The sequence below is a fragment of the Candoia aspera genome, chromosome 3, assembly GCF_035149785.1.
Source record: "Candoia aspera isolate rCanAsp1 chromosome 3, rCanAsp1.hap2, whole genome shotgun sequence".
Classification (NCBI taxonomy): Eukaryota; Metazoa; Chordata; class Lepidosauria; order Squamata; family Boidae; genus Candoia; species Candoia aspera.
This window is the reverse complement of record NC_086155.1, coordinates 162015471-162027538: the sequence shown is the minus strand read 5'-3', so window position 1 is coordinate 162027538 and position 12068 is coordinate 162015471. Positions and strand designations below refer to the sequence as shown.

Below are 12068 nucleotides of genomic sequence, written 5' to 3'. Positions count from 1 at the left end.
AAGGTTGCTTATTCCTAAATTAGAGCATGTTTCTAAAGAAAGGTTCACCATCCCCACTGACAGCTCAGGCCTGGGCCTTCAACTCATGCACGATGCAATTTTTTCCCTTGCACTCTTGGTTGCTATAGAAGAAGTTAGGAGATGCCAAGAGTCCCAGAAAATACAGAAAAATTCTCCATATGATCCATGTATTTTGGTCTGTAATGAATTATTAGAATGCAAGCTTTCAAATGAAATCATACTTGCTGTTTTGCTGCTTCTGTTCTGAAGCAAGCACTTAATTTCACTTATGCAGTCACTATTTCAAACAAAAACTTTTCAGAATAGATAGTCTTTTCTCATGTGCTTCAAGAGAAAATAAATCTGCAACTCTCAAGAACAGCAAGATAGAGAAGCGAGAAAAAACTTTCCTGACTAAAATGGAAAAGCAATTACATTGTATAATTCAGTTTTGTTCATAGTTTCAACCTACTGATTTGAGACTTAACATTGCTTTCTGTTAAATTAATCCAAATGAGATGATCTAGGAACAGAAAGAAGAAAATGTAGTTGTAGAATAATTCAACTAAATCATTTTTACAATTACCTTATTATACATATGTTTATTTATTTTACATCTATGTTTGTTTGCTGTGTATTGTTGAAAAATGTAGATTCAGAGACAGATAGGAAGTCATAACGTAATATTCATTTAATTCTGCATAATTGGGTATTATTTTGTGATATGCCATCCAGTCCAATTCTGTGTACTGTATAACTACTGGAAGTTAAACCCCTTAGTATTTTATGAAACCTGTTTCTTTCTGGACTATAAAGTAAATGCACAATGTCCTTGCGGCAGTAGACTTCATATATATCATTATTATTACAATGCAAGCTTTCAGTTAAGGCCGTACATGCTGTTCTGCTCCCAATTCAGGAACAAATTATTACCTCTGCACTCAGAGTCCATATGGATAAAATACTGAAAGAGAGTTCATTGAGCATGAACTTTTTTCCCATCTATTTACCACTTTTGTAAGCTAGGATTTCTAGCCTTCTGGATGCAGTTTGTGTGTAAAACTTCTGGAAAACATAATGTACTTAATAAAACTCTTCTAAATTGCTGTATCCATTCCTGTTGAAGAAGTAAGATGGTGGAACTCAATCCAGATGCTTTTCAGTCAGTTAAACAGATAAACAGTTAACTTCAGAATGAGTCACAGAAAACACAAAGGAGGAAAGGAGGAGGAAAGAAACCTGAAAAGTTGGCAAAAGGTAAACCATGAAATTGTAAACCTGTAGACAATGTCCCAAAGTGATAAAGAAAAGGAAAAAAAATGCTGAAGTGGGAAGGAAGAACAAACTTTATTTTAAACTGTATGTTATAAAGAATATTTTACTGTTAAATATAAGAATGGAACTTGGGAGGAACTGAGTTGGAGTTTACTTCTCAGTTGATCTGTATTAGATTGTACTCTCAAGAATAAAAAGAGAAAATTGAATTTATTAGAGCATTTGAGATTTTGCTTAGGAACAATGTGAATACATAGTTGTGTCACTGTGCATTAGGACAGGGCAGTGTGTGTGTGTGAGAGAGAGAGAGAGTGCGCGCGCACGCGTGCACACACGCCAGTTTGGTCTAGTGGTTAAGGCAATGGGCTAGAAACCAGGAGACTGTGAGTTCGAGTCCCGCCTTAGGCATGAAAGCCAGCTGGGTGACCTTGGGCCAGTCACTCTCTCTCAGCCCAACCCATCTCACAGGGTTGTTGTTGTGGGGAAAATAGGAGGAGGAAGGAGTATTAGGTATGTTCCCTGCCTTGAGTTATTTATAAAAATAATAAAGGCAGGTTAGAAAATAAATAAACAAACAAATAAAGTATATAATATTATTTTTAAAAATCTCTTCTCACCCATATGGGTGGTATGTGCCTTCTTCAACCTCAGGTGCTCTACCAGAGGCCTGGGAGTTTGAGGGTTCTTAGCTGTTCCTAGCACTGCACTCTTCTGGACAGAGAGCTCCGATGTTGTTCCTGGGATCTGTTGGAGCCACTCTCCCAGCTTGGGGGTCACAGCCCCACGTGCCCCTACCACCACTGGGACCACTTTGGCCTTCACTTCCCACATCCTCTCTAGTTCCTCCTTGAGGCCCTGGTTACTCCTCCAGCTTCTCACACTCCTTCTTCCTGATGTTGCTTTCACTTGGCACCGCTACATCTATCACCACCACTGTCTTCTGGTCCTTGTCTATTACCACAATGTCCGGTTGATTGGCCTATATATACAGTGTGTGTGTGTGTGTGTGTGTGTGTGTAATGTGTTTGTGTGTGTATATCAACATTTTAAAGATTTTCACAGAGGTAAAAGATAAACATGCAATAACATATAGTAAGATTAATGAAAAGAAAAAGGTGAAGTGAGAAAGTAAGAAAAGTATGAAAAGAAATACAAATAGAAAAAATGAAATATATATAAAGAACCTACTTCCGATATAGCAGTTACAAACTTATCCTCTGTCCTCCCTCATTAAAATTACATCATAATTCTCTTCTTCCCATATTCAACCCTTTTTAATCAGCAAATCCATAAACCACCAGTTCATTTTTTTCTATTTTCAGCAAAAGTCCAAAAGAGGTTTCTAGTCCTTAATAAACGTACTTGTCGTCTTACCCCTGATCAAACATGTTAATTTTGTCATTTCTGCAAATTCCCTCAACTTTACAATCCATTCCTCTGTTGTGGGTATTTCAGTATTTTTCCATCTTTGTGCATACAATAGTTTCACTGCAGTTATCATATACAAAACCAATCTTCCATAAGTCTTTTATGATTGGTTATCCATAAGTCCCAGTAAAAACAGTTCTGGTTTCATCTGGATGTTAGTCTTTAGAATTCTTTGTATTTACAAATGTATTTGCAATATAAATACAAAAAAATTCATTTATACAATCTTTGTATATGTATTTGTATCGGTTTTTTTTTGCTTTTTTGCAAGTCCAGCATGCATGATAAAATGATCCTTCATGTTTTACTCATTTCCAACACTGATTAGAAGTACTTTTATACATCTTAGTTAATTTATCTGGTGTTATATACCAACAGTACATCACTGTGTAAAAATTCTCTCTTAAATTGTAACACAATGTGAATTTCAGTCCTTTTATCCACATTCTCTCCCATTGGTCCATCTGTATATTATAATCAAAATTCTTAGCCCATTTTATCATGCACTCTTTAACTTGTTCTTCTTCCATTTTAAATCTCAGCAAAAGTTTATATATTTTAGCAATCACATGTTTAATTACATGTTTATACACAATTCAGTTTCAAATTCCATTTTATGTTTTTCAGTTCCAACTACTTTTTTATCTATATTAAATCTTTCTCTTAATGGTGCATATGAAAACCATTGAAAACTAAATCCCTCTGCAGTCAGTTGTTCTCTTGACTTCATTTTAAACTCCCCATGTTCCTGTACCAGCAAATCTTGATATGTTAACCATTTCTCTTTGCCTGCTGTTTCTTTTCTATAAAATGCTTCTTGTGCTAAAACCAACAAAGGCATTTCCAGGCACAGCCTGGGTTTGTATCAATTCCATATAGGGCACATTTTTTTACATGCTACAGTTCTGTTACCTAAACTGCCAGAGAACCAAAACTGATTATCACTCATATGCTGGTGAGATAAAAGACTCTTTAGTCAATCTTTTTAAAATAGAAGAATTCTTGAAATGATAGCCAGTGAGTTGACTAATTATAAGAACATTTCCATGTGCATTCTGATTTATTTTTGAGACCAAATCTGTGGCTTTAAAAACATCTAAATGATTGAGGATGGATGGATGGATGGATGGATGGATGGATAGGGTTTCTCTACCAGGGTTCTGTGGAACCCTAGGGTTCCATGAATGGTCACTAGGGGTTCCCTGGGAGATCACAATTTATTTAAAAAAATATTTCAAATTCAGGCAACTTCACATTAAAGAGGTAAGTTTCATTCTTTACTTTTAGTTTAAGAACACTGTTAATGCATATATACAGGCCTACACATGGAACAAATATAATAATTTTGTAACTTCTGGCCTATATTTGAGCCTGAATGTACAGAGGTTCCCTGAGGCCTGAAAAATATTTCAAGGGTTCCTCCAGGGTCAAAAGGTTGAGAAAGGCTGGTTTAGATGCTTGAAAGCATAGATGTAGATGTAGATGTAGATGTAGATGTAGATGTAGATGTAGATGTGGAAGTGGAAGTGGATGTACGGTAGATAATTCAGCTCCTGAAAAAGTGAAAGCAGTTTTGTTTACTTGTAATGTTCTATCCTCTGCTGATCCTCTGGCTAACATTCTGGCCTGGTTAGAGCAAAATCAGAAATTGATAATAAACATAAATTCCTATGTAGATCATTGGCCTATCTATAGATAGTAATAAACTTGTATAAAGGATACATGCAGTCACGTATTCTTTATTCTTTAGCAGCCTTTGGCAACATAGTAACTTTTAGATGAATTGGCCCACAATTCCTACACTTCTTAGCCAGCACAGTTGACAATGGCAACTAACAGCATTACTCGAGATCATTTTTCTTGATGAATAGAATTGAAGTCAGTGTTGACTCCCGGCAACTGCCTGGACAAGTCCTTGCAGTTTTCTTGGCAAGATTTTGGAAGTGGTTTGCCATAGCCTGCTTCCCCTAAGGATGAGAAAGAGAGACTGGACCAAGGTCACCCAGCTGGCTCTGTGCCTAAGGCGGGACTAGAACTCACAGTCTCCCAGTTTCTCGCCTAATGCCTTAACCACTGCACCAAACTGCCTCTCAAGCCAACCTTGACTGGTCTTGAAAAGCTAAGCAGAATCAGACCTGATTAGCACATTTATAAGAAACCACCAAGAAATACTGAGACTTAGACCTGGAAACTGAAAAATCCTGGAAGAAGGCAATTGCAAACATCTTCTGTACTGTTTTCACAAAGCTGTATAGATATGTCCATAAAATAACCAGCTGAGCTCAGTTCAAAAGAGATTTTATCCTCACTTACATTCATATAAAGATCCTCTCTAGCCTGGAAACTGCTGGTTCCTGCCTCCTCACTCTCAACTCTTACAGCGACATTATAACATTTTAGCTCATACTATATCTGTTGTCAGTTATATGTCTTCTCTTCAATCACTGTCCCTGCCTAATTGTTGTCCCTACCTGTGTCCTGTTCCATCAGTGGTTCCGCTGCCACAGAAAAGCAACAGCTCAGGCAGAAAGCAGAGCGTGGAAGTGTGAATTGGAGCCATTCTGAAACAAGGACAGAATTAGGACCCTGGACAGAAGTCAGGGTGTTGCGTCAGAACTGCAATAATGAATCCTGCAGCCAAGGCAAGCAGCAAACTACATGCTAAACTAACTTTAATTGACTAAATTGCCTTTGCTGGATTTTCACAATGATTTATAACCATAGTTACTGTGTTCACACAACATACCAAGTAACAAACAGGCAAACCAACATTTGGGGCTATGATACTACATTTGATAGAAGAGAATATATGTAGCTCTGAGTTGAACTGTGGAGTCCTTGATGCTCCCTGAGCTTGGTTGTTTGCTTGCAGACGTTTCATTACCCAACTAGGTAACATCATCAGAGCTAATGAGCGTGGGTTTGCTTCCTGTTTGTATACAGTAGCTTGCCCTGCCAGTGTTGGGGAGGTGTTGTTTTCTCCTTGGTAGTTTCTTGATTAGAGTATTGTTTTTGTTCTTATTATTGTTTTGTCATTGTTTTCTGCTTGATTGCTTGATTGGTTGCCTCCTTGGTGGTTCCTTGATTAGAATATTGTTTTCTGCTTGTTTGTCCTGTGTTAATCCCTGCTTATCTGGATATTGGCTGCTGGAGAGGATTTGTTGTGGTCTTTTTGTTTCCTTCTTAGCTTTGTTATTGTCTCTTTTGAATGATGTGTAAATGTAGTTTATCTCTGTGTGTCTACCGATGGCTGAAATGTCTGATGCCAAGCTTCCAGGAATTCCCTAGCATTTTTCGATTTAGCTTGGTCTAGGAGGCTCAAGGGGATGTGGTGGTGCTGCAGGTTAAACTGCTGAGCTGCTGAGCTTGCCAATCAGAATATTGGCGGTTTGAATCCACATGACGGGGTGAGCTCCCGTTGCTAGTCCCAGCTCCTGCCAACCTAGCAGTTCGAAAACATGCAAATGTGAGTAGATTAATAGGTACTGCTTCGGTTGGCAGGTAACGGCGTTCCGTTTAGTCATGCTGGCCACATGACCACGGAAGTGTCTACGGACAAACGCCGGCTCTTCAGCTTTGAAACGGAGATGAGCACCACCCCCTAGAGTTGGACACGACTGGACTTAATGTCAAGGGAAACCTTTACCTTTTACCTAGGAGGCTCATAGTTTCAACTGGGAAACTATGTTGTGTCTGTCCATGTGTTGTGAGACTAAGGAGTTTTCATTGTGTCTTCTGGCTGCTAGTTGGTGTTCATAGATGTGCTAATCTTCTGCCTGTCTGTCCCATGTGGTGGCTGTTATAGTCACTGTATGTTGTAGATGACTCCTGTTTTTTCTTCTTGTGTTACTGGGTCCTTTGATTTACAATGGAAGTAAAGATAGCCAATTATTTTTTTAAAACTCTATTCTTTCTTCATGTACAATTGCAAATATTGTAACTTTTGCAACTTTTTCATGTGCTGCTTTTCTTAATATAACATTTAAATGCATTTAATTACCAATCTGAAATATTTATAATGCATCTTTCTTTTTTTAATTCTTAGCTGTCTTGAATACCCAAAAGGTGGGGTGTAAATATTTTAAAAGAAATAAGCCCTAGAGACCACAAATTCTCTAATAGCCCAGCAGGTTCTCCACCCTTTTTGTCTTCTCTGCAGTTACTTTTATCACCACGCAGGCAGTGAGCGGGCACTCAAACGCCCTGGCTCGGAGGTAGCCAGGACTGGCAGCAGGAGGCCCGCAGCAAAATCCTCATCTCCCGCCCGATCTGTTCACGAGAGTTGCTAATTCAGCAGCTGGCGCTTCCTGCGTGACCGGACAAAGCGCGGAAATCCTCCGAGGGCGTAGCGATGAGCAAGCAGAGGCTGCAGCTCCCGAGGAAAAGCGGGCCTCGTGCCGCTGGTTGGCTGGCAGACAGCCGCCGCTGTTACTCAGACGCCGGCTCGGGCGTGGGGCTGCTGCTGTCTGCAGCCAAACGCTGCTCTGCTCCGCTCCAGCTGCTCTGCCGAGCGAGCCAATGATCGCTCGCCTACCAGCGCCAGAGGAAAGCCGGGAGGAAGCGCTGCCGGGCGGGCGGACGATGCGGCTCCACTTTTGGTGGCGGGCATGAGCCCCTTAGAGAGCTCAAAATGTCTTTCAAGGTAAGTCCGCAGTCCAGCCGCTGCCGGGCGATGCTGCTCCTGCGGCTGCTGACCTCCCGCTAACGCAGTCAGCTGCCGGGGAGGCCTGGTGGAGCGGCAGCCTCTTGATGGGGCGTGGTGATGAGCCGGGGGGCGAAACCGGAGCTCTGTCTGCTCCAGGCAAGCGATCTCTGGCGTGTTACCGCTCGCCGCTGGCGGTGGAGCCGGCGTTGAAAGGTGAAGCGTGTGCAGCTGGGGCGACTCCTCCTTGACCAGATTCACCTGAGACGCGTGGGCTGCCTGTGCCTGCGGCTGGAAAATGAGCCGTGTCTAGAAGTCATTCCCACCCCGCACCCCCCGACTAATCCCAGAGGTAGGGAGCCGGCTTGCGTTCAAAGATCACAGGAAACGTCTTGTTTCCTATTGCTAGTGAAGGTGGTGCAAAGCCTCCTGCCACTGAGAACTGTCAGCCGGAGTAGCGTTCTGGGAGGGGTCTTTTCTGCACAGTACATACATTCTTATATTAGTTATTTAAATTTATTGGCTGCCCAACTCCAATGGACTTTAATGTCCTCCAAAGAGGTAGATTTGAGGGGGCTGTAAAAGGAAGTGCTGGTAGGGCTGCATTTTATCATCATCAGTCATCTTCCCACAGGCAGTCTTAGGACCCCCAAAGCAACTCACTGGATTTTTTTTAAATTAACACACTGGTTATTAAAATACACACTGAAAAAAACTAACTAGATGCCCAGCCGGGTTCTTGCTGAAACAAGTTAGTTAATGCTCCACTTGGCAAAAAAGCCACACAGGGCAGGGCTGCTCTATCTCTAAGTTCCTTCAGGAGTTTGGAAGCCATGGTCATAAAGGCTTTTTCAGCGTCTTTATGGTGCATTTCTCCACTTGACCACATTAGAATAGCAAGCTACTTTACACTAGATTGGTTCCCCCGGTACTGAAAGATACGTAAAGATGTTATGCTCTGCTTCACACAGTTATCCACAGAATCCCTCCACCTCAGGAAGAGATCTACACAGGTACCTCCAGATAAGGCTCTTCCTGATGATGCAGCATGATCCCCTCATACATTTTTTTCAGCATCAAGGGGTTCAAGCTGCAAAAGGCAATTCAAGCGAATCCCTGTGCTGCCTCAGACAATTAGTCCCAGTAGCTCCATCTTGCCCACCAACCTTCTGCCACCTGGATTATACGGTTATTTTCATTAGGCAGCATGGATTTCCCACTGTTTGAGGAAAGAGAATTAAAATAATATAGTGTTCTGATTTTGGAATATATTTCCAAACACATTGGTGATGCAGGCTGTCTCATGTGGCATTAATTTATGGTATGGTATTGTGTCCTTGATAATGATCTCCAGAGAGACCTCCATGAGGACCCTCCTTATATGGGATAGGCTTGATAGAAAAATCATTGTCCAGTACTAGCTAACGTCCAGTACTAGCTAACTATTTAGCTAACGTTATGTCCATCTCATAGAAAAACTTTCACACTGACCAGGCTCAGTGTTTGGCCTCCTTGTTATTGGAAGGAAGATTTAGTAACACCCGTGTAAGAGCATCTATAGCACTCCCTGGCAGAGGAAATGGAGACTGTTTCACAGTGGACTCGCACTTCTGCACCACCCTTTTTATTTGGCCTGGCAGGCAGATCTGATAACACCCTTTCTAACTCATAGCCGTGATAAGTTGAAAAGGAAGAATGGCTACAATTTCTCTGGATAGCCAAATGTGTGAGATAGATATTTTTTTCTGGCATTCAATAGTTAGATATCACTTAAATTAAGTTTTCTATTCTGTTTTAATGTTTGTTTGTTTGTTTATTCTATCCCCACCCTTATTATTTTTATTTTTATAAATAACTCAAGGCAGTGAACATACCTAATACTCCATCCTCCTCCTGTTTTCCCCACAACAACAACCCTGTGAGGTGGGTTGGGCTGAGAGAAAGTGACTGGCCCAAGGTCACCCAGTTGGCTTTCATGCCTAAGGCAGGACTAGAACTCACTGTCTCTTGGTTTCTAGCCCGTTGTCTTAACCACAAGACCAGACTGGCTCTCTATATGTTTAGGTATTCTTGGTCTTTGATTATTGATGATGATGATGATGATATGGAGTGCAACATCTTTCCAAGTGAGGGGAAGCTGACTGGTAGTGAGAGTCCAGGGTCTCAGAAATCTTTCCCATTACCTATTACTTGATTTCTTGAAACAGGGTGTTTGTGTTGGGGGTTGAATCTATGGTCTCCAGAATGCAGAACAAGTGCAAAATTTGCAATAAATAACATTCTAGACCTCATGAATTTGCTTATTGTATTTAATACAATAAATTTAATACACGATGAGTTTCTGATTGCTTTTAACAAAATTCTTAATTCAAGAATGCAGAGCTTTATATAAAAATATGTATACAGTATGTACATAGAGAAAGACTATGCCGGATTATGCAGGTATCTGTCTGTCTGTCTATCTATCAAATTTGTCATTGCCCATCTTCTCTCACCAGAGGGACTCTGGGCGGTTTACAACAAAATAATCAGAAAAACAATAAATATATAATACAATTACCATATATAAAATACACTATATAAAACAATTACAAATAACTAATAAATATAGATAAAAATGAAGTCCAGATGGCAATGGTCTAATTCAGTCCTTGCGTGGGAGGAGCACTTTAGGTCACTAGCCATCCCCAGGCATGACCATTCCCCTCCCTGCCCCAAGCCAGGTGGCAGAGCCAGGTCTTCAAGTTCCTCCGAAAGGCCAGGAGCGATGTGGCTAACCTCACCCACAGGGGCAGGATGTTCCAGAGGGTGGAAGCTGCTGCAGAGAATGCTACACTCCTATAGTGCACATTTAGTTGACAGTAACACCACTGAAATAAATGGGATTTACTTTTGAGTACACCTGCATAGGTTGCGGTATTAGTGTAACCCTTTATGTTTCTCTGGTTGATGTCAGTAAAGGGCCTGGTCACAAGGGAATGGAAGGGCATTGCATTAGCATCCCTGAAATACCCCTATTCAAGACTTAGATTTACATCCATGAATGTAAATGGACATCTGGAAGGATGGCCCCTTTACCAGCAGAGTAGAGTTTCCTATTCCAACCTCTGTAGCAATAGAGCTGTCCTTCTTCTGAAGAATATGTGTTCACTGTATAGGAGAATACAGTGACTAAGTAGGATCTCTCCTTTTTTTTTTTTGTAGTGTCATTGAGTCCAGCCTGAAAAAATGCTGATGCTCCAATAAACAGATATTTCTGATAAATGTCAGCTAGATATTTTCCTATCGTGTTATTACAGCAAGTGTCATCAGATAATATTTTAGGTACATAATAAAATGCTGAATTTCTCATACTGTCCCCATAAACTTACACAAATATTTTATCATAATCTCTCAAAATACATTTGTTCACTGGAGATTTAAGGATAACGGATATCTCAGCACTCAATCACAGCACATTGCTACCAGTATGAAAGAAATCACCAAACCTCCAGAAGGAGAGACAGGCAAATCCCTTGTTGACTCAGGGAAAACTGAAGGCAGCAAAGGAATGGTGTCTGTGTGTGTCACACCCAGTTCTGGTGTAAAATGGGACCGCCAGTGGGGATTGGCCACGGTCCGCAGACATGTAGGGTATAATGCAGTTATGCTGCTAACCTCTTTATCCCATGGACAACCCCAACCTGCATTAACATCTGCTTGCATGGCAATCTGGAGTGCTGGGCTCCCATTATTTACTGTGCATAGGACAGTTCTGTATGTGCTGTGTTTTGTGCTTGTTTCACAGTGGTCTGACCTCATAGTCATGGTGCATTTATTGAGCTACTGTGGGAACAGTGGCAGCAAAAAAGAGTGTACGATGTGGCCCAAATTGGCAAGATTCTCCTTCCATAGAATAAAAGAAAAAAATTATTTGCCTGGACTGCTGTAGGACTGCCTCAGTGCAATATCTTTTATTTGGGGGGAAAATACCTTTATCAGTAAGGTATTCAAGATACCCATGTGCTTGTATGTAATATCGTGAAACAGATTTTAATGATTTTTGTTACATTTGGATTTATTAACAGAAGGAGACACCACTTGCAAATGCTGCATTCTGGGCTGCAAGGAAAGGAAACTTGGCACTGCTTCAGCTGTTGTTCAATAGTGGGCGTGTCGACGTGGACTGCAAAGATAGTGTAAGGGTTTCCTCCATGGAAAAACATACGATATGCATCAGTTTTCATAATACACTGTGATAGGGAAGACATAGAAACTGAGGAATGCATTCATTTTAGTTTCTAACTTCTGTTTAAAAGGAATTGCCAAACAATTTTAACTGCAATTCCATGACTGGAACCATATTTTTCTCTTCCTAAAAGAGAACAGCACTTTTCTTCCACATCACTGACTTGCTGTTAACAATGGGGGGAGGGGGTACATTTTGTGCCCATAGGCTTTCTCTTCCATAGCCAATCCCAGAATGGAGGGGTGCTGTTTGAATGGGGACCTTGGTACAAGGACAGGATTAGAAAGTGCTAACGGCTGCTACAGCTTTAACTCAAATGTTCTCTCTCCATTGTTTCTTCGAAAAGTTTGAAGAATTCCTGTCAGATTTTAAAATATTTTGTTTCTTTGAAATAGAGTATTATAATTAATACTTCATAATACCGTGTGCCTTGGTTATATTATATTATTATATTCTTGTTCTGAAAATTAGAAATGTCTGCATCTCTCATTCAAA

The 12068-nt window shown here is 40.7% G+C and overlaps 1 protein-coding gene across 2 annotated transcripts in view; it reads left to right on the top strand.

The window, feature by feature from the left end:
* The first annotated feature begins 7045 nt into the window (after window positions 1–7045).
* ANKRD29 (ankyrin repeat domain 29) overlaps window positions 7046–12068 on the top strand; it is a 45412-nt gene continuing 40389 nt past the window's right edge. The window contains exons 1-2 of one of the 2 annotated variants that reach the window (XM_063299192.1): window positions 7046–7345; window positions 11413–11523. In XM_063299192.1, coding sequence (XP_063155262.1) covers window positions 7334–7345; window positions 11413–11523 — 123 coding nt within the window. In that variant the 5' untranslated portion in view covers window positions 7046–7333. The remainder of the gene's footprint in view (window positions 7346–11412; window positions 11524–12068) is intronic. The other variant, XM_063299191.1, reaches the window with a different exon arrangement.